This window comes from Ptiloglossa arizonensis, chromosome 2 (genome assembly GCF_051014685.1).
Source record: "Ptiloglossa arizonensis isolate GNS036 chromosome 2, iyPtiAriz1_principal, whole genome shotgun sequence".
In the NCBI taxonomy this organism is placed as follows: Eukaryota; Metazoa; Arthropoda; class Insecta; order Hymenoptera; family Colletidae; genus Ptiloglossa; species Ptiloglossa arizonensis.
The window spans coordinates 17,321,734-17,346,003 of NC_135049.1; the positions used below are offsets into that span (position 1 = coordinate 17,321,734).

The following is a 24,270-nucleotide window of genomic DNA, read 5'->3' on the forward strand; positions in this document are numbered from 1 at the left end:
CGAACGACAACAATTTACAAATGGCTATCGCTCTTCGTTCAGGTGGATTCTGAAATTATTTTGTAAACGAACGATAACGATTCACAACAGATCGTCCAGAGATTTAAAAGTTATTGTTCGTAAAGGGTTATCGATCTTCGTTCGTATGGATAGTAGAGTTATTCGATGAACAAACGATAATAATTCACAACAGGTCGTCGATCGAGCTTGGTTTAGATGGAGATTTTCAAAGTTATTTGATAAACAAACGATAACAATTCACAATGTGTTTATCACGCGGAGATTTCCAAAGTTACTTGATAAACGATAACAATTCACAATGGATTGTCAATGACGCGAAGATTTCCAAAGTTATTTGATAAACGAACGATAACAATTCACAATGTGTTGATCACATGGAGATTTTCAAAGTTATTTGATAAACGAACGATAACAATTCACAATGTGTTGATCACGCGAAGATTTCCAAAGTTACTTGATAAACAAACGATAACAATTCACAATGTCTTCTTAATCGCGCGGAGATTTCCAAAGTTACTTGATAAACGATAACAATACACAATGTGTTATCGATCACACGGAGATTTCCAAGGTTACTTGATAAACGATAACAATTCACAATGTGTTATCGATCACAGGGAGATTTCCAAGGTTACTTGATAAACGATAACGATTCACAATGGATTGTCAATGACACGGAGATTTTCAAAGTTACTTGATAAACGATAACAATTCACAATGTGTTATCGATCACACAGAGATTTGCAAAGTTACTCGATAAACGAACGACAACGATTCACAACAGGTCGTCGATCGCGCTCGGTTCGCGCGGCGGTTCTCTTAAACTTATTTGACAAACGAACGATAACGATTCGCAATGTGTTGTCGATTACACGGAGATTTGCAAAGTTACTTGACGAACGAGCGATAACGATTCACAACGGGTCGTCGATCGCGTTTCGTTCGCGCAGATTGCGAGGGTGCCCATTCGGTAGATCGAGGACGCACGTGGAGGCGCATCGCGAAGCGCACGCTGACAAAACTTGTTGCCGAAACGCAGCGTCTCGACGGCGCGACGCACCGGACGTAACTGAATACGCGCGTCGCGCACACTTCTCTATGCGTGCGTTCTCTCGCTCTCTCTCTCCTACCCATCGTCCTCTTTCGCACCCTTTTTACGTCTCTTCGCCGTTTCTTTTCCTCAATAATAGCTCGTTGCGCTCTTCGAGTTTCCATCGAACGTTACGTTTCGTTTCGTTTCGTTTCGTTTCGTTTCGTTTCGTTCGGAGACCGACTGTTCCCCACAATATTTACAGAGACGCGAAACCATCGTAACGAGTGTCTGAAAAATCGTCCATAGATGGAAAGAAATCATCGATCGTACCGTTGTTTACTTTTCGTTTCGCAGCTTTCGACTATTATGCTTTCATCTCGTACCGAATCGCATCCAAGAGAAAAACTAAGGTGGTTATTGAAATTTTCATTCCATTTGGTACTGTTCAGTAATAATTTGGTAATTATTGAATCGCACCAAAGAAGGTCGATATAAGATGAGTACTACCGAATTGCATACAAATTTGAGAGCCAAAAATTATGAGGCAAATAAAGAGACACCGATATTGAATGCTTGGTAATGATAAACATTGAGAATTGTAATTTTTCGAGGCATTATAAACTGATGGTAGAAAAGAAAACAAGTAGTTACAAAAGCAAGTATAAAATAGTTTCTGTTCTGCAAGTTCTAAAATACATATCAAAATTAGTCCAAATTGAAAATTTGTCCATTCCACTTACCAAACTGAAAAGAAACATTCCATCGAATTGGTATTGTAAAGTAGCAATATGTCGAATTGTGTCTCAGCGAAATTCTTTTACTTTAGAAATTTCATAATTTCCTTCGGTCGGTTTCTCGCTATATAATGTTTCAAATAAATTATTTTACGTTAAGAAGTTAAGACTGGTCGCAATTCTGTGTTACTTAATGTTACAATTAAGTATAAAAGATACGAGTAAAGTGTTCACCGTAACTGTCGAAACGAAAATTGATCGTTAGTTTGTCCAGAAAATGGAAAACCGATGTTACGAGAAATGTTAACGAATCGGAAGAATCGGTCGATTCCACGAAATGAAATGTTTACGACAACGGAGGAGAACAGGAGGACGTAATAAAAATTGCTGCGGGTCCCATCGTCTTCTAAGAAGATAGCATCTACTTCTCTTTGGGCGAAAATAACGCGACGTGGCCGAGGGATGAAAATAGGAACGAAAGTAGCTAGAGAGAAAAAGGGAGAGAAGAAGATCTTGAGACGAGAGCTCGATTATAAGTCGTTTTAATTCAGCTTAACTGGAAACGGAGCACGAGTGAACGTTGATGCGCGCGCATTGTTCGTTAAATTAACTGAATCGAGGAAAGGCTATAAATTCGTCGATAAACGATTTTAGATTGTCAATTAGTTCGGCCAGGCCGCGAAGTTATTAAACGCAGCTTTATTTTCCGACGCTTCTGTAATAATACCGTTCGTTTCAACTTTGTATATGTGTCTCGTCTCGCTTTACGGCCAGATTTGTATACATCGATCTTTGAGCTTTCAACGAGACAGATCACTTTCTCTTGCTCTTGCAATCGAGTTTCCTTTAAATAGTAACTTTACTCGATAATCAAATTGTTATCGACCTTCCGTCTAGAAACTTGTTCCATAATTTATACATTGCGCAGCCAGTACTGTATTATACACGAAAAAATATAATAAAGATCGATTAACAACCAGAGCCTTTTCTTCTCGAAATTCCCAATTTCGTATACTTTGTTTCATATTTATATTTCGTATACTGAACTATGATCAGAGACTCGCAACCTAAGGTTAGTAATAATAATAATAATTTGATACTCGTCTTTCGTTGTACATAACACACAATTCAGTTAGTTCTTTACTCTTAAATTTGATTACATATAATATGAATACACTCTTTGGAATGATCAAAAAAGAAAATTGAATAAATTAAATTTCTCGAACGATTATTCTTAACGGTTTGATAAAACTCGTAACTTGCATACGTATCGATATTTCGATGAATAATGTCCCGGTGTCGTTTCGAAGTCTCTCTCGCTGTTCGTTCGGTGTCTAATTTTAATTTCAGGACCAGTGAAACCCATTAAATGCAAATGAGTCGTCGGTGATCTTTTCGGTGGAGGACCATCGGACGTCAACTCGTGGAAGAGAATTCCACGCGTGGACAACGACAGACACGGGGTTGACCATGAGCATTCTTGACAGGTGCTGTACTATCAATTGCTATTCCAAACGATTCACATAGGAGCACCATGATTAATTGTAATGCCAGCTATCGAGTCGCCTTTTAACGCACCTGTACGCGCCTACCCGTAGCAACCTGCACGATAATCGACGCCAAGTCGAATATCGATCAGACCTTCGTGTGTATGTACATTTCCCAGGCTCGCTCGGTAATCGCTCGTACGTACCTGCTTTCAAAGATTCCTTAACGAACGAAAAATTTCACCCTGCCCAACGACGAACGTTCACGGCCATTTTTACGCAACTGAATCTCACGATCTGGTTTTACGTTTCATTGTCTACGATAAATATTGTCACCATGTAATAGTAATTCATTTGTAATTATTTACGAATTATCGAAACATGAAATGTTTAGGATTTGAGTGATATTTTTAATTAATATTGTTACAATCTAATGGTAACTCATTTCTGCGTAATTATTCACGAATAATCGAAACATGAAATGTTTAGGGTTCAAGTGGTATTTTTAATAAATATTGTCACCATGTAATAGTAATTCATTTGTAATTATTTACGAATTATCGAAACATGAAATGTTTAGGATTTGAGTGATATTTTTAATTAATATTGTCACAATCTAATGGTAACTCATTTCTGCGTAATTATTCACGAATAATCGAAACATGAAATGTTTAGGGTACAAGTGGTATTTTTAATAAATATTGTCACCATGTAATAGTAATTCATTTGTAATTATTTACGAATTATCGAAACATGAAATGTTTAGGATTTGAGTGATATTTTTAATTAATATTGTTACAATCTAATCGTAACTCATTTCTGCGTAATTATTCACGAATAATCGAAATATGAAATGTTTAGGGTACGAGTGGTATTTTTAATAAATATTGTCACAATCTAATGGTAACTCATTTCTAATTATCTACGAGTAATTAAAGCCTAAGTGGGGGGGGGGGGGGGGCTTGAGTAATAATATATACGATACATTGTCTACGATAAGTACAATTACAATGTAATGATAATTCATTTGGAATTATTTACGAATAATCGAAACATAAAATGTTTAAGATGTGAGCGGTATTTTTAATAAATAGTGTCACAATTTAATGGTAACTCATTTCTAATTATCTGCAAGTAATTAAAGCCTAAATTTTTTAGAATTCTCCAGCAACATTTTTACGATTCGATAAAAGTCAATATCAGAGAAATTTACTCTTAGAATTATCCAATTGATTACCAACAACAATCTATCCTTAATAATTCGCTGTGAATAATTCCGTATCGACAATTCCGTACTGTATTCTCGCAAATATCGACATTATCCAACAATTTTCCAAAAAAAAAGACTTGCATCGTTTGTAAGCGTTAAACGAACCTTCGACTTAAAAGAGATCGTCGTTCTCTCGTCGATACCCGAGGAAAATTCGCTCGAAAGAGCGCACGAAATTTAATAGGTTTATCGAACTCAAGGTTAAAATGGCAATTTACCTTCCTACGCGAGGATTTCGTTCCCCCGTTGCAACAATTCGAGCGGAATTTCCGCCGAGTTTCCACTCTGAAACGTCAGTCTCGCGATGGAAACAGATTCCGTTGCGTGAAATCGTGAGTCGCGCGAACGATGGGACCGCGTGCGTCTCGTGTCAACAGAAACGTGACGAACGAACGAAGTTGTTGAAAGGCAGCGATTAATTTGCTCGCGACACCCGACATCACGGTGGCGTCAGTTGACCGGTGAATTTGTTTGCGCGGAAGTACGAAGTTTCCTCGAATTTCGAACCGTGGAATTGTTTTTCCATGTTCGGTGAACGAGAAGCTACGAAACGATACGAGCGATGTGCACGTTTCATAGTACGACTTCACGATGTCCGGACAATCGATGAGTGTAAATATTATCGTTTCTCGGATCATTAGTGTGATCCAAGAAACAGTATATCGTGGAGAAAGAACGAGTGTCTTTGAGGCGCATAGTTTCTAAACTATGTGAAACGATACGAAATAACTAGAACTGAAAGATAAATTAATCGGATGTTTAATTACGAGATTACGTTAACAGTTTTACCGTGCAATATGTGGAGTTGTTTTAATTTTTCAAGGTAGGTTGAAAAATATCATATCAAAAGTGTCGGAGTGTTATCAAGGTGAGATGTTTCTTAACCAATTATGACTCGAAGAATTAACAAGCTTGAGAGAGACTTTTCGAGGCAAACGTAGAGAAGATAGGTAGATTTAAATTAAAATGAACAAATCTTGTAAAAAATTCGTCGGTTAACATTTAATTGTATTCGAAATGCAAAGCCTAGAGTAAAGAGAATCGAGAGCAGAGTTTATCGAGAGAATTCTTTCGTTTAAATATAAATATAAATAATACTAGGTTGTTCGATAAGTTTCGTCGTTTTTTCCATTGCAGAAAAATACCACGACGCTTCAACGTTTGAACAACTAAATATACGAACGAGTCGACGGATCTACGTGAAACTTTATACATGTTCATCAGTAGTAACATCTTTAGAAAAATAAAACGACGAACCTAATAGCTTCGTTTCTCATCGAACGACGAAACTTATCGAGCAATCTATCATTTGTTATTTTCTGTCCACTCACTGTTTCATTGATACCAATGAATCAGCTCCGCAAGATGGACAACGCGAGCGACAGAAAGAGAGACAACCGGTGGATGGGGTGAGCGTTTAAAGAGGGAAAGCGAAAGGCGGGAAGAAAGGGGTGATTCTGGCTTTGTCCTCTGATTAAGAAGGGGCTACTCGATGGGCACCAAGAGAATGGAACGATGAAATTAGGTTTGCCTTGGCCACGATATCGAGACGAGCCAGTCGTTCGAAACGAAAAAGATTTGGAAAGAAGGCAGATGGGGAAAGGGTGGAGCAACGATTGATTAGCAAATAATCCCCTTATCGGGATCAAATTAGTCTCTTTTTCCGATAACGCGTCGATCACAGAGGAAATTTTATGCGAGACGACGTTTTCTTCCAGCAAAGATCGCTCGTCGTTTAAAGATAACGATCAGTGGACTACTTAAACGAATATATTAAGTTGTTCGGAAAGTCGTTTCGTTTTTCTTAGTGAAAATGAAACACGATTTTTTTAGAGTGTATAAACATTTTAGTAAATTATATATTCTACATTTTAGAAAACGAAACGATTAAAGAACAACCCAATAGTAACAAATGTAAAATCGTATTGGTACATCTTGTGTATCGTTTAGGATATATTGTTATAGGATCGACGAATATCTTTGTCGAAAAATAAAGCGATTGAGAAAGTATGTTATTTTTCATTTTTATTACGTGGTCGTTTAAACTCGTTATAATATTTTATCGATTATCTGTACTAAGACCAAACTATTTCAAAAATCTTAAATATTTATATCCATTGGACATGTTCTTGGAAGGCCTATGGAATTTAACTTAAATAAGTACATTATCGAGTAATATGGAGTAATGAATTTTCTACTATTGTTCTGTTTGTTTTTAATTATTTTAGAATGACTAGAAAATAGAGTCGAAACATTCACAGTTTAAATTACTATTTAATACAATTCTTGAATTCCTTTCATTAATCACGAGTAGCATTATTATTACAATTGGAAACTTTTCTAAGTAAATTTAAATCGCATTATAAATTTGAGTAATAAGGAGAAAAAAAACGTAAGAAAGTAAGAAGCAGATCTCTCGTAAAATGTGCAACCTGCAGATGACGTAAGTGTACAAAGACTCGACACTGAAAATTCTTACTCAATCGCAAAAAGTCTGTGCGATAAATTCTCTGATATGCGTATTCCTCTCGGATACGTGAAAATTGACGCGTGCAGGAAAGATGCACTTAGGTCGGTTATTCTCTTTGTTTTTCGACGGTCATCGCCCCGAGTTTTTCTTTCTCCCTCGCTCAACTACTCGTTGCAAATGAACCACGTGCTGACCCACCCTCAGTCGGTGAACATTTCTCCCTTTCGACGAATCTTTTATTCCTCCATTTGCCCGTTTCTCCAGTCTGTGGTACGTCATCGGGAATATATCCATATAGAATTCTCACTTTCGTTGCACAACGAGCAGAACCACCGTACAGAGTCCGCAATTCCAATTACTCCTCCTTCTACTCTCGCGTTTCCTCTTCTACGTGAATAAAAGTTTCTCAAGTTTTGTTACTCGACGATTGGAATTATAAAAGTTGAATACTTCAAAATGGAGAAACAATTACCAATTTCGTTTTGGAACGCTGTATGCGCAACACGGAAGAGAATTCGATGAAAGAGCGAAAGAGAAATTAAGAAGAAAAATAGACGTAACCCATAAACGAGCAAAGTTTCGATTTAGAAATAAAAAAACGAAGAACCTTGTATCCAGAGAATTATAAAACAAAGTATCTCACGATGAACGAATAAAAATGGAAGTGAAAATATAAATCGAAAAAGTGGAGCAACATTCCCTTGTACGAAGCTTTCGCGTTCAAGGGAATCGATTTCGAAGGTACCGTGTGGTAAGGGCGCTTCGTCGATACGTCTCAACTTCACGGATCTCTCTAGGCTTGTTTATCGTTTTTACACACGGCTGTGTATGCAAAGTTAACAATAGGAAAACTTTCATTGCGAATTGTTACACGAACATCGTGGACAGATTCGTTAAACCGTATTGTTGGCACGTGCCCCGAACGATTTCAAAACCAATTTTCTGGGAAACGAAACTGCGCATGAAAAATATATTATTGTGCATTTTTTATTTATTTCTTTAACGACCAACCATCCTGTCGATCGTACAGTAGTAAAATATATCATTTGGAAGAAACTTTCTAGAAATGTAAACGCAACCGACGTGATTCATTTGAACGCGATACTTTGTAACTAGACTGCAGATTTTATGCACTCACGGCGTTAAGTTAAAAAAAAAACATATGGTAAAACGTGTACGGAATATTCACAAAGTAGTACGACAATGTTAACATTTCGTTTTACATAAATTTATGTAATCTGTATACGTTTAACGAACGCGAATACGTCGTTCTCGCGTAAAGTTCACGATGCAATTGCAGTTCTTGTAGATGTCAAGGAATCATTAACGCGAGAAGATGGAGATTCGCGAGAAAGAGAGAGGATCGATTTTGTTGCAACGTTTTCTTTTCGATGTTGAAATATAAAACTCGAGTTGAGAACCCCTCTAACCGAGTTATCTTCCCCCAAGAACGAGCGGAGAATGCACCCACTTCCCTCAGGATGAAAAGCGTACGTGTCCTGCAGCGTGGCACAAAACGTATCGTACCCTCTCGAGATTCGAGGAAACTCGTTGTCATGACTACGAAAATCCGGAAGGAACAAGTTATTTTTACGTTACGTGTCCCGTGGAACACGTTTCTAAATCCGTACGCTTTAACCGGTTATTTTCAAAGACACGTTGGACCACCTTGCGAACCATCCTAGGATAATTATACCCCGTTCCATCGAAAATTATACACATACATCGCCAATCGCTTACTTTCCCCTTTCACTTCGCACCGAATACTTCTTCGAGTGCGAAGATTACACGGAATACTTTTCGCACTACAATGTGGTGTAAGATTATTTATTACGATCACGAATTACAAGTGTAATTAAAGTGTTTTTCTTCTTTTTTTTTTCATAATTTTTCTTGAAGAACTTACTTGAAAAACAACCCCTTGGAATATTTGCAAACGTATAGTAACGGTCGATCGAACGGTTCCATTTTTATTCGTTTATCGTGAAATAGTTTGTTTTATAATTCAAGTGTAATTTAGTGTAGTGTGGTTTAGTTTAATTTTACAAGTGTAATTAAAGTGTTTTTCTTCTTTTTTTTCATAATTTTTCTTGAAGAACTTCCTTGAAAAACAACCCCTTAGAATATTTGCAATCCATTTTTATTATCATTGTGAAATACTTTGTTTTATAATTCACTGGGTATAGGGTTCTTCATTTTTTTATTTCTAAATCGAAATTTCGCTCGTTTATGGTTTACCTCTATTTTTCTTCCTAATTTCTCTTTCACCCTTTCATCGAATTCTCTTCCGTGTTGCACATATAGCGTTCCAAAACGAAATTGGCGATTATTTCTCCATTTTGAAGTATTTAACTTTTATAATTCCAATCATCGAGTAACAAAACTTAAGAAACTTTTATTCGGATAAAAATTCTCTCCCTCTCCTGTCCCCTCTACCAATTTCTTTTTCACTCGTGAATGAATCACCGAGTCTATTGTTTCCTTAAACAAAAGCAATATCCGAGACATTGCTGTACTTTGCTGCGTAATCTAATCGTCGATCTTTAAAGCGTGACCATTATCGTACCAAGGGGGAAGAAAGTGCTATCCACCCCAAGAATCGGAAAGACTGTTCCCACGAACAGTTCCATTTTGATTTCCTCATTATTTTCAACATTTCGCTCGTGTAATTCAAATTCTAATCGAGTACCGAATAGAAAGTTCTTCTCAATCCCAATCAATAGAAAGGTTGGTCACAACTCTCACTGTCTTAGCGAAGGCTAAATTTTCTTTTTGTAAATTTTCTTTCTAATATTTTTCAGCAAATATATTTTAACGTACAAGTTTGGACTCAGCTGTGATTCTTGTGTTTGGACCGATTTCCTTACCACGAGTCTCACACGATATTGCAAACGAAGGGATTAATGCAAATCGAAATCTTCCTTTACGTACACTGGTTGTACGGACAGTTCAATTTAGAGTACAGTTTACTACGTACAGTATAATTTACAGTACAGTTTACTACGACAGTACCATTTACAGTACAGTTTATTACGTACAGTACCATTTACAGTACAGTTTACTACGTACAGTACAATTGACAGTACAGTTTACTACGTACAGTACAATTTACAGTATAGTAGTTGTATGAACAGTACAATTTACAATATAGTAGTTGTACGCACAGTACAATTTACAGTATAGTAGTACATACGAGTACAGTACAATTTACAGTAAAGTTTACTACGTACAACAGTACATAAAATGGTATTAAAATGATATCAGTTGCATATCAACTATTCAAATTATATTCATTGCCCAAAATCTACTAACCTTAGAACTACCGATGGTATTACAACTTGTATCAGACCACATAGTATCCAAAGTTAGACGAGTAAAAGGCAAATTAATTTACGAGTACCATTACTTATCTATTTTGATAATTGTCGACAAAGACACGGTTAATAATCGAGTCACTTCGAAGTTCGAAACAAGTAAAATCGACCTCTTTGACAGTTCCGGTACTAAGAAACTTTCAACCGGATAAAAATTCCCCCATCCTCTGGGGCACGGCCGTCCCCCCGTTGCTGATTTATTTTTTCGCTCGCAGTGGACGAGTCACCGAATCGTCTTCCGTTTCCCTGAACAGAAGCAGAAACCAGACGCTTCTCCCTTTCTCCGTGGCTCGAAGCGCTAGCCACGTGGGTTATGTTTTATGAATGAGTTACACCTACGTGTCATTAGAATGTGTGCAGGCTAAGTATACCTGGATCGCAGGCTGCGATGCAACCGAGCCCTACCCTGCCATTGTACATTGTGCTCGCCGTGTGGGCATCCTGTACGAGAACTAGCCCACACGGGGTCGTCTTAACGATCCTTAAGCTGCTTCACGGTCTACGTGTATGCGTTAACCGCGAAAACGACCGGCCATACTTTCGCTCGTGGGACGACTTCTTGGTTGGTCCAACGCGTCACCGGTAAGATGAGAATGTGTAAACTTTTCGCCGCTTCTGTTGCTAGATCCTGTTCCTATTATTTGTGTCCCGTTGATTCTTCGGAATGATGGGAGTGTTAAGTGCCTAGCGCGCCTTGACAATGGCTCGTGCAAACACGGCGAATAGTAACCGTTGCGTGGGAAAACCATGGAAAACCAGTCGTTACATAAGGGCCTGTAGAATTACGGATGATCCGTAAGATCGACGATTATTGCTCGAACACGGTACCGATACGATGTAGACACGCGTTTTGAAAACGGACGATTTTTCGAATGTTTCGAGTTGTCGGAAATGTGTAATTGTTCGCTCGTTGTTCCGAGCGAGGAATTTATTACAGTGTTTTTAGATTTTTGTAAGTAACGGGGGTCTTTTAGAGCGCGAGAGAGTTATCGATTGTAAATACAACGTTGAGAATAGAAAAGATAAGTAAATGTGTAACAAACTGCTGAGTAACATCTCTGTAAATGTACGCTAAAACAAGTTAGATTTGAATGAAAATATTAGTATTTTTACCAAAGTTGTACGTTAAATGTGCAACGAAATTATAGAATCGAACGATCATGTATTTTTGAAAATTTTTGAAAATTGTACACAAAATTGTAAATTAGAAAGTTAGTGGCAAAAAGGAAAGAAAAGCCGAAATATCAAATACCATTCGAGTGTTATTAATACATATGAAATTTTCTTTCTCCTAGTTTTACAATTTTATCAATATTTCATTTTAAAACATTCACTCGCCCCAATTTCGTATTTTCTACGTACAATCGAAGCAATATATCACCGAAGAGAACCGAAGCGCGTCACGATCGGAACGTTTCGATCGAATAAATTCCGATTGCGTATTATTGTTTCGCCCTTTATAAACCGGACGTACGGTACACACTGGCAAGAAGAGGAGTGAATCGATTCGTAGGATTTCAGTGAAGCTAGAAATTGATATAAATTCCCGTCGAGTGGTCGGGTGATCCCGTATCCGAGGACCTACTATTCCACTGTACGTATCGGACGAGGGGGGGTGAGCGGTGAGGAGTACGGTCGGTGCTGGTCGTTCGTAGAAGAGAACCCCGGTCCGCATTAGAGATTCGACGAGCGTCACGTCGAAATTGCAATAATTCTTTCGTCTCACGTATCGTGTATTCGTATGGAAGACGAAACGGGCACGGTTGCTAACTTACTCCAAAAAGCTTTAACGAGCTTTGACGTTTGTTGAGGGTTGCCCGCGCCGCGAGAACGAGATCCGCTACTCGTGTCTGATTCGACGTAGCCCGGCACCAGGCGTTATCCTCCATCTCTTTGCCTCGGGGACAGATCGGAAGAGGAAGGGTCCGTCCGTTTCTCGACATCGTCGAGCAAACGAACAACTCGTCATTTAGGGAAACGACGGCTCGTTCTTTAATTGTCGATTGCCGAGATGGGGCGCGACGATCGGCAATGTTTTTAACATTCGACGATCGTTAACGCGTCGGTTAATTGTATGTTACGTAGAGTATCCGGTTGCTCGGAAAATGATTTCGTTTTTTCAAATTGGAGAATATGTAATTTAAGAAAATGTTTGTACACTCTTAAAAAATCGTGTTTTATTTTTACTCGTTGCTCGGGAAGTGATTTTGTTTTTCAAAATGGAGAATATATGATTTAATAAAATGTTTGTACACTCTAAAAAAATCGTGTTTTATTTTTACCCGTTGCTTGGGAAGTGATTTCGTTTTTCAAAATGGAGAATATGTAATTTAAGAAAATGTTTGTACAGTCTTAAAAAATCGTGTTTTATTTTTACCCGTTGCTCGGAAAGTAATTTCGTTTTCCAAAATGGAGAATATGTAATTTAGTAAAATGTTTGTACACTCTAAAAAATCGTGTTTTATTTTTACCAAATGAAACGAAATGACTTTACGAACAACCTAATATTATCGCGATGTTAGAAAAACGAATTTCGTCGACAGAGATCGCTCGATTTACCTCTCTGGAGAGTACCAGCTTGTTCGATAAATTTTACGCGATAAGAAGACACGTACTCGAGAATAAAGAGAATCGAGAGCAGAGAGTTTACAGAGAGTATGAAATGCGAATGCTAACCGTCGTTAGCTTTCTTTCGTTTAAATATACTAGGTGGTTCGATACGTTTCGCGCGATAAGAAGACGCGTACTCGAGAGCGAAGAGAATCGAGAGCAGAGAGTTTACAGAGAGTATAAAATGCGAGTGATAATCGTCGTTAGCTTTCTTTCGTTTAAATATACCAGGTTGTTCGATAAGTTTAAAATCACTTTGTTTATTCGAGATATTTTCACGGTACAAACCAAAAGCGTTAAATTTAATTTGTCTATCGATCTTCCGATATCTTGTTCTTTATTTGGGAGTATTTTTACTATTTTTTTTTCTTTTTGGTTACTCCTCCCACGTTGAAATATTCAAAGCGACTTTATCGTGTTCTTCATTCGGGAATATTTTCACCATTTTCTTTATTACTCCCATTTTAAAATATTCAAAGCAACTTGACGGACGAACGTACTCGTATATTTTACCAGCGACCTTGGAGATGTTAACGACAATAGACACTTTCCTGATAATTCGTTCAGAAGCTCGGTCAGAGCTTTCAGCGAGTTTTACGGTTATTATAAAACAAGAAAGACGTCTTCGTGGGGATCCGAGTGTAGTTTTATGTTGTCAAGGTATTTTCCTACCCCAAGGAAAGAGGAAAGGGCCCCCTCTTCTGGGCGGCCACGTAAATGAAGGGCGTACCATGACGCGTAACGAGCGCCGTATTCTCATCACACGACACGTCACGATATTCTTAAAGTACGTGCTTTCGCTTTTCCAGTAACGTACAATGGCATCAAAGGACTACCGCGGAGATACAAAACGACAGAAGTTATAGAAGTAAATGCAACGAAGAAACCCGCAAACTCTCGACACTTTACGTTTGGTTCTAGACTCGAAACGAAACGTCGAAACTTTTCCTCGCGAATGAAACTTACCGAATTCGAATCACTCGGAACACTTTCATTGTACGTGGAAAATTAAATACTCTTAGCGAAAGCTAAGAAGACTGTTATTCGAGGAAGTTCAATTTTTGAAAAATCATTGGAAAGCGTTACAAATCGAAAAAAATATTCCAGCTTGGATCACTCAGTAGATGATAAAAACAATTAAATTTTCTTAAGAAAAGAGAGGAACATATACAAAAAAAATTAAACACATTTAGTATTTCACTTTTCTTGAATTCATTTACTACTTACACGAGTTATTCGAGATGACACAGTGAATCTTCATAGAAGAGAAATAGTATTATTTTAGAAAGTATTATTTATACATTATTTAAAAATTTGTATTTACCAAGGTATAAGAACAAAATTCATGAAATAAATATTCCCCCAAGAGAATTCTTCCAAGAGAAGAATGTATCAATTGCACATAAGGTGTGTATCCTAACGTGTGGGAACTAATTCAGCGATTGGAAACACAAACGTGACGTAAATGTGTATTATGTTCAACTTTGTTTTCGAGTTATAGCCAGGTTTACGCTCGACATAATATTCAAGCAGAACCTGTGCCGGTACAATCGATTCCACTAAGCTGTTTGTACACAATGCTCGATAACTCGTCGATATCTCTCAACCTTGTTGACTATTCCGTTCTATGGGCCTATCTAGCTCTATTGGAATAAGTCCCACTTGACTTTAAGTTTAACATCGTATGTGGTTTATGCATGACGGTGCACCGCCACACCTCGACCGAGTAGCCAAGATAGCACTCGAACGAACGATTTTCTAACAAATGGTTAGGTCTTGCAGGACTTATTGCCTGTCCTGGTCGTTCCCCACATTTATGTAAATCTCTTCAACTTTTATTTCCGGGGCTACTTAAACTTATTTACTACGCACTTATTGTCGGTGTTAAAATGCTTTAGCGATGTATAGAAGAAGACTGCAAACTCTATGTCCGCAGACTCGAGCACTTCCTGTTCGAGTAAGCAATTGCACAGTCTGGGACTGTAAAAACGTTTGACTCGTTTGAATAATTAAATTTTCCTTTCTTCTGCCACTGTATACGATTCGTTACAGACCCTGTATACTTTTAAAGTTCTTTCTTTAAAATTCTTCTTCTATAGAAGGAGACTGCAAATTCTACGTCTGCAGACTCGAGCACTTCCTGTTTGAATAAGCAATTGCACAGTCTGGGACTGTAAAACATTTGACTCGTTTGAATAATTAAATTTTCCTTTCTTCTGCCACTGTATACGATTCGTTACAGACCCTGTATACTTTTAAAGTTCTTTCTTTAAAATTCTTCTTCTATAGAAGAAGACTGCAAACTCTACGTCTACAGACTCGAGCACTTCCTGTTCGAGTAAGCAATTGCACAATCTGGGACTGTAAAAACATTTGACTCGTTTGAATAATTAAATTTTCCTTTTTTCTGTATACGATTCGTTACAGACCCTGTGTACTTTCAAAGTTCTTTCTAGAATACAGACAAATGTCTCGTCTCTAAACAAAAGCTACTCTTATTATTTTTACGTACTTGTATCTCGAGTAGCCCTTGTTAGAACGGAGGAAAATACAACTGCCTTCTCGTATGGTGTAACGTTATCAGCTTAAATATACAAATATTACATCTGAATATACAATCTGTGACACGTTAGCTGTGTAAATAATCGGGACGATATCAAAGGATGTCCCGATGAAATAAATATGTCTCAGTGTATACACGGGTTTCCGAACGATGGATTTCGCATCAATATCGAATATCCCTTTGAGCTATCTAGTTCCGTATCCCGATTTTTCATCGCTCTGTTCTCATTCCTTTCTCCTTCTACTTTGTCGTTACGGGCGACGAAGAACAAAGGGTCGGCTTTCGTCAAATGAAAAAAAAAGAAAAAAAAAACAGCCAACGGGATCGAATTTCCCAACGAAATGGGCTTTAGTCGCAGAATCGACGTCCAATTTTTGAAATTCGACCTTCGTAAACGGGATTATCCGTTAAATCGCAACGACGCTTATTCCGCGTAAAAATCTTCGTGGATTTGAAACTTGAGAAGGGACGATAAAATCGAACGGGTAACTCCAACGAGCATATTTATGTAAAAAAAAAAAGAGTATCGTTTCTTATTATTGTTTCTTCGTAAACAATCCTCTTTAGTACGATAAAAATTCCAAAAATGAAACATGGACTATCAATTTTTTTATAAGTAATAAATTAAGAAAACTAACTAAGGAAAACGAAGTCGTCTTTAAATTCTGATCTAGAATTTAAGTTTTAGTTATTTAACTAGAGAGTCGGTTTTTTGCGAATACGATTGCAAAAGTCTCGATAATAAATGTTTACGTCTCTGGAATGTGTAAAGATAATGCAATGATGCTGGCGATAAGAATAGAACGCAAAAGATTGACGAAAAGTATAAATTGGAAAGAGAGAGTGTATTTATTCTTCGTGTATTTCTTCGTTATCTTTGTTAAACATATTTCTTCGTTAAAAACGTTTTCTTTACTCGATAGGTTGGTCACATTACGCGGTAAAGTTGACTAGTTGGCAGATAATCGATTTTCCCTTAAAGGTTAACACTTACTTGCACGATGAAACTGTTTACAGTTCGGTAAAAAAAAGTTTCGAAAAATGAAAAGGAAAGAACGGGAAAATCTCCGAAAGGGAAAGAAACGTGGAAGGAACGCAGGAAGCAGGAAGAGGGTGGATACCCTGACGATGGAGCAATTTTCCTGGGGCTGCAAATTGGCAATTGGACGATAAATGATTTAGGTCGCGTAAGCGCGTACCTATATGTAACTTTGCAGAACTCGACGGGGGCGAGACTACCCCAAGGCGAGCCGCGTATCTCTGCCTGTCCGACTATCTTACCAACAAAATAGATCTTTAATTCAATCGTTGTTTCCCGGTGACTCATGGCTCCTTGCGCTTGTGGCAATTTTCTAACCGCGTGCAGGGTGAGTCGATAACAACGCGCGAAGCAACGCATCGTTCAACGAAGAAACATTTTTTATACAAATTACTAACCGAATTGGTACGTTCGATATTTGAAAACCTCCCGCCGAAGGTAAAAAAGCGTCGATATCACGGTTACGATCGATCCTATCGAAAATTTGTACATAACGAAAAAGTTTCCAAATTTAATTCCCGACAACTTTCGTCATTTACGTTTCTACTGTAAAATTACGAACAAACGAGATATCCTACACGGTACTCTCTTAGGGCAGATAAAAATTCTCCCTACGTGAATTTTCTTCAAATTACTCACACCTTTGTATTACGAATCGAATGGTTTCCACAATTCGATTACGTTCCGCGAGTGGAAGCTGAATAATTGACAAAACAAGTAACGACTATCAATTTCGTTCGTTGCTATCGTTGGATTATGTACGCAAGGGAAAACATCTTAATTTACGGAACTGTTTTCTCTTCCTACTTTTATCCGACCACTCGATGCACGAATGCGCAGCGTGCACTTTCCAAACGTATATCACACCACGTCGTCGTAAACAGCTGCGGCGATTAAATTGATGCAGAAGTCGGCATATTGTCGGACGTAATCGGCCGGAAGAGGCACGTATACAGACAGTTCTATGCCCTACAAATTCTTCGTTCCCTCTTCTACCCGATGACTTACGTTTCGACGATCTGGCGCACCGCCAACATCGTATGCACACGCTTTTTCTCCATTCGTTTTTTTTTTATTCTACCCCCATCGGTGACGCGTTTTCGAGCGTTCAGAGTGTACGACGAACACCTGTGCACACTGGTGCCTCGTTCAAGCTTCGAAAATCGAAACTGCCAATTATTAACCCTTTGCACTCGAAGCGTTTTTGCTACCTGAAACTGGCGTCTCGATGAAATCTTTTAAATCGCAAAATTAATACGGAATGGAATCTTTTTATTTCGATACTTGACATACATATGTTTACATCTTAGAAGAATGTAATACTTAATTTCCAATTTGAATTTCAAGTCACACAATTTCCCCGAATTGAAGGAAGTACACTAAATCGAGTGGTGATCGAGGGTCTCCTCTCGAGTTCAAAGGATTAATATCTACGGATAAAAAATTTTCTCGTCGAAACTCAAACTGACAATTCGAAGAGATATACTAATTGCAATAATGTTTCGCATTACGTAAAACAAGGACAGATTATCGATACGTGAAGAAACAAATAGAGAATTTTTTATGGAATTAATATTTTCTCGAATATTAATCGAATTCAAATTGGTCAGTAAAGGGAAGTACGAACGAGTGAATTTTTGTATCGTTGATCGTTTAGTGGAAATGAAAAAATTAGAGACTTTGTTTAAAAAATGGAAATTATCTATCGGATTTTTCTGTAAATTAATGAACTGTGATATTATCTGCGCGTTAAATTTGTAATCAATCGTGTATTTGTTTATTTAAAATTTAGTACAGTTTGAAAATCTAATTTCAAACGCAACATATTTTTAGTTACGTTCCTGAGCTTTGCCACGCGTTGTTTGGAGAAGCTTTCGAATAAACGTAATACATCGTTTGTACGACGTATTTCATGTTTAATACAAAATCACCGAACTTGATCGACAAATATTTGCGTTTACATTCAAAATTCATCGTGTTTGGAACCCACTGTCAATAACGTAATTAAATCGGTGTTTGACGATACAGAGTGCTTACGACACGAATTAGAATTAATTCGGTATCATCGTGGAAAATAATTATTTCCCTTTAAGCGAATGAAAAAAAAATCTCCAACGTTTGATCACGATGCGAGCAAAATTTCTCACTTTAAAATTAAAAAATTCCATTATCCAGGCTTGAACAAAATACTTCCGTCGTTCAGATTTCCGTGTATTTCAAACAATATTTTCGTTAAAATTTCTATAATACCCTATGACAATTTACTAATTGTTCGCTCATCTATTTGTTACCGCGTGTATCTAACAACCTTTACAAATTGCAATTTATTCAGAATATCGAAACCCAAGTATTTGTTTAACTACTGTATGTTTCAGAAATCGTAATTTCTTAACCATAAGAAATTTTTCTCTTAGAAAACAATAATTGAATTCTTCATACATTTGCAAAAGTTCATCGAACATAAATTTTTCTCTTAGAAAACGATAACTGAATTCTTCATACATTTGCAAAAATTCATCGAACATAAATTTTTCTCTTAGAAAACGATAACTGAATTTTTCATATATTTTCAAAAATTCATCGAACATAAGAAACTTTTCTCTTAGAAAACGATAACTGAATTTTTCCTATATTTGCAAAAATTCAACGAACATAAGAAAAACTTTTCTCTTAGAAAACAATAACTGAATTTTTCATCGAACATAAGAAACTTTTCTCTTAGAAAACTATAACTGAATTTTTTCCTATATTTGCAAAAATTCAACGAACATAAGAAACTTTTCTCTTAGAAAACAATAACTGAATTTTTCATCGAACACAAGAAACTTTCCTCTTAGAAAACGATAACCGAATTTTTCAAAAATATTTTCAAAAATCCCTCGCATTTCTTTGCTATCAGTGCTCAGTATTTCCACGTGCACACGTATACATACACTACAGCAGGTGTCGCGAAATTTTTGCTTTTATCCCGCATCCCTTTGTCATTGAAATTGCCGCGCGATTTCGCCAATACATTTCACGCATCTTCGACTAATTACTTTAAAGCACGGCAGGGTTGGAAGGGCTAATAAACAAAGTCAATTTCTCCTTTGATCGTGCGAACGATCCCGGTACGAAACTGCTCGGTAATGAAAGCAAGCTCGTCCTCGTTCGTCGAACGTTCGAGGGACAAAGAGGCCAACGGTCCCTTGTAATATGTATAAGGACGAGAAATGCAGTCCTTCCTTCGTACTGGAAGATGCTGGTAGCCGGTGGCATCCCTTAAAGTAAACATCGTGAGAGACCGAATCGGGAGGAGATACGCGACCTCCTTGGGGTTGATCAAAGTACCTTCACACCCCCGGGCCAGCATATTTGATAACCTCGCGAATCTACCCTCTTTCGAAGAATCCTTAAGAGTGCTTTGCCAAGAAAAAAAAGGAAAAGAAATCGTTCGATTTCGGGCGAATGGAACCGACACAAAGGAGAACACATTGAAAATTGATTTCTCGATCGAATTGTCTAATGTTTCGCAACGGTGAATTTTTATGCGATAGAAAAGAACTTTCGGAGACTGTTTTACAGAAGGTTCGATTGTTCAGTGTAGCCTGAAAAAATAAAAACGAATCCTTGAAGCGTTCTTCGATTTACAAAGGTACTTTTATTTTTTCTGAGAATCTTCGTCCCTCGAGGTACAAAGAAGTTTCTTTTTCTTCGTTAGTTGTCAATTGGACGAAAATATTAATTATCACTGGTAATGTTTTGGTACGTGATTTTTGTTCTCTTTGTGAAATTTTCTTTCAAGGTTTTTCTATTTCTTCGAATAAACGTGATTTGGTATAAATTTGGAAGGTTCGATTACACGTTGCGGTTGGACGTTACGCGTTAAGAAATAAATTTAAAAAATTGATATGTCGTCCGATGTTACACAAAATACGGTTTGAAAAGTGTGTATAAAAAATCTACCGTTATCGTCACGGTGAATTTTTCTAAATGGTATCACCCTTGCTGAAAAAGTTTCTACGTATTTTTAACGTAGAAAAACAAACGCTTGTAAATAATCTACCTTTAACCTTTCGAAATCGTGTCAACCTCGATAAAAGTTGCTCTCGTTCGTTCTCCGACGACGAAAAAAATACAGTTCGACGAAATGAAACGTGCGTAAAAAAAAAAATATACCTCGGTGGACCTTTTCGAATCGTGTCACGCGCGATAAAAAAACGTTTCACGCATTCGTTAACGGCAAAACTGTTATAATTCGATACGATTGTTCGGCAAATTGTATCAGCAGTTTGTCCGTTTAATATTCGAGAAACGATGGAAAACACGCAGCGTGAAAAGCGCGATCCGTGTAAAGCGTGGAAATTGAGCGCGCGCGGGTGCGCGCTCCGTCGCTTCATTTTTTTTCCCCTTTTTTTTTTTCAATTTCAACGTACAAAATGACGAGTACAAAGTACCATCGCGCAAACTGCCCGCGGGAACAAGTGAAATGAAGTAAAACTCGATATCGTCGTGCCGCAAATTTGCAGCTCGGTTTCCGAAATTAGCTCGATGAGGGACGCGAAAATCGGCTCTCGCTCGAATCCGCCTCGAGGGTTGAAACGTGGAAAAGGTAGGGGGTAAAAGAGGCCACCGGAGAGAGAGAGAGAGAGAGAGAGAGAGAGAGAGAGAGAGAGAGAGAGAGCTACGTAGAACCAATGAGACAGAGCCAGGAAGAGAAAAGAAGAAAAAAGAAGAGAAAGAGAAAAGCACATGACGCGTGGAAGCAGGATCGAGAAGGAAACACGAAGAAGGACGCGCGCGAATACAGGTAACTAAGTCCGAGAGAGAGCAAGAGAGTGCGTGGAAGAGACACACGCGCATACAGATAGAGAGAGAAAGAGAAATAGAGAAGGAGAGAGAAAGAGAGAAAGAGAGAGAGGAACGCGTTAAATGTGTTCGACCATTCGTACGCGACTGACGGCAAGCTTTAGCGAAATTGCTTCCGTTTTTCAATTAATTCGAAACGCGACCAACAGCAAACGCGATCTCGCCTACCGACCTCCGGCACGTACGTACATACGTGCACACAGGCCCTGGCGAAGAGACAAACGACGACGTGTGTTCCTGACAGCTGATTTCGAATTCGAGCATCCGCGTAACCGCATCAATTCTACGTTTCGACTCTACGAAGAGTTTCGAGAACCGTCGCGTATCGAAATGTACAGGAGGAGCAACGAGAGAGAATGTACTCGCCTAATTCTTCGTCGATGGACTGTAATTTGACACCTAGGTGCACCGAGTCTTTCGAAAGGGAAATATTTCGTTAGATAAATGTCGAGTAAGATTTTCTTCGAGTTGCATTGAGCGTTTGTTCTCTACGAGTACGTAAAGTATCTAGAGTACCTAATAGATTGGGGTTGATCGACGAAACTTATTGAGCAACCTAGTACTGTAGTGTTGAATAAGTTTTATCAAACGACAAAACTTATCGAACAACTTAGTAGAGTACTTAGAGTACCTAGAGTACCTAGAGTACCTAGAGTACCTAATAGGTTGGGGTTGATCGACGAAACTTATTGAGCAACCTAGTACTGTAGTGTTGAATAAGTTTTATCAAACGACAAAACTTATTCAACAACTTAGTAGAGTGTCTAGAGTACCTAGAGTACCTAGAGTACCTAGAGTATCTAGAGTACAGCTGATTTCGAATTCGAGCACACGTGTAATCGCATGAATTCTACGTTTCGACTCAACGAAAAGTTTCGAGAACCTCAATTCACATTCGCAACGAGAGCGAATGTACTCGCCTAACTCTTTGCTGATGCACTGTAATTTGGCACCTAGATGCACCGAGCCTTTTGGAAAGAAAATATTTCGTTAAATAAATATCGAATAAGATTTCCTTCGAGCTGCATTGATCGTTCGTTCTCGAATTACGTATTGTCGCGCGTAGGATGTGCAAAAAGGTGGCTTCGTTGGATGCATTACGAGCTATCCGGTGAATTGAGACGCAAGAGGAAGTTCATTGAGTACGGAAGTCATTCACAAAGACACGTATACTTTATGCGTGTGCAAAGTTTCCAAATTCCTTTCCTCAACTTAGGAAAAATTTGGAAGTTTCAGGGTGCAGCGTTACAGCATGCGAAAAGTTTGATTCGAAGTCTCGTAACTTTCTCAATTTTCGAATTTTAACAATCTATATTTGTCGATACGTATTCCCTACATGTACGTACAAAGCTTTCAACTACAACCTTAAGAAAAAATTACAAGGTTAACGTAACTACGTACAAGTTAAGAATTGTGGACTCGGTGATTCATCAACGAGATGTCTTCAGTTTCCCTGTTATCTAAATTCTAGCAAAGGTATCCTTGTAAATATTAGATTGTTCGGAAAGTAATTTTGTTTTCCAAATGGAGAATGTATAATTTAATAAAACGTTTATACGCTCTAAAGAAATCGTCTTTCATTTTCACCAAAAAAAAAACGACTTTTCGAACAACCCAATAGTTTTCCTCCCAAGATAATTTGAAGTAGCATCCAATTGCGAATATCGTATAAATTTGAGAAAAAGTCAATACCTTCTGGACCTTCCAGCCCCTTAAATAACACTCCTAACGTTACCATTATTCCATCGAAGTGGAAAATCGTGTACTCCTTGATTCTTCATCGAGGTGTCGTAAAACAATTTCATCCGAGTTCCTCGCTTGGAACTAATAAATCGTTTTCATTACAAACAACCTAGACAATTTCCAGTCCAGATTATCGTCCAAACTGAACAAAAACTCCCCATGTACCATTCTACGCCCTGACGTTACCAAGATTAACCTAAAAGACACGTCCTCTATAATCCTCCGGGCTAAACAACTCCCCTGAGTACGACACCTAATCGACGTTACCACATTTCTGCAAAAAGAGGAAAGCACCTCCTCGATTCATCCTCCAAGAAAAAAAATGGAAAAACTCCTCCCGTATCAAAATTCTCACCGTGGAATCCCCACAAATTCTTCCCGTGCCGTCGAACATCCGATCGCGAATATTCCGTAACATTGACAAAGTGTCGATACCTGCTGCGTGGTCTTCCCCCGATGCTGCCACTGATAGAAGTGCTCGACGTTCAGAGACCACCCGGGTGCGAAGCTGAATCCCTCCATCGGGATCTGTGACGATGGAGCCGCGGCTGCGGTTGCCTGCTGGTACAACGGGTCGGGTAATTCCGTGTAAAGACCTCGTCTACCGACCCACCCACCCAGACACTTATCGTCCAGGTGACCCACATCTTGACGCGACTGCATCAACTCCTTCTCCAGCGTGTAGAGGGACTCGAACTCCAGAAAGGACATTTCCGGCTCCTCGCCACCGTTCGTGGTCGACACTCTCAGCCCAAGACCCATCTCGTTCTGGAAATCTTCCTCGAACACCGACACGTATCTTCTCGGTGAACGTTTCGGGGACGCTTTCGGGCTGTGTTGATGCACCTGCTGCAGCCCCTGTTGCCGATTGTCCTCCAACTGATACTTCCTCGGTGATTTTTTGTTCGATGACTCGACGCTCGGGGGTACACGTCGCGGAGAGGTCGAGGAAACCGAGGAATACGACCTGGCCGGGCTCGACGACGGAGAATCCGAGTTCGACTTCTGCGATTTCTTCGAGTTCACCGTCCCCCCGGTGGTTAGCGACGGCTTGGACGAAGTCAGCTTGCAGATCTTG

General features: G+C 38.5%; 1 protein-coding gene across 1 annotated transcript in view; it reads right to left on the minus strand.

Moving 5' to 3' along the window:
• Positions 1-23,744, minus strand: part of Sick (sickie) — a 310,825-nt gene extending 287,081 nt beyond the window's left edge. Inside the window, exon 1 of the mRNA XM_076305092.1 lies at positions 23,628-23,744. Coding sequence (XP_076161207.1) covers positions 23,628-23,714 — 87 coding nt within the window. The 5' untranslated portion in view covers positions 23,715-23,744. The remainder of the gene's footprint in view (positions 1-23,627) is intronic.
• Positions 23,745-24,270: the final 526 nt, after the last annotated feature.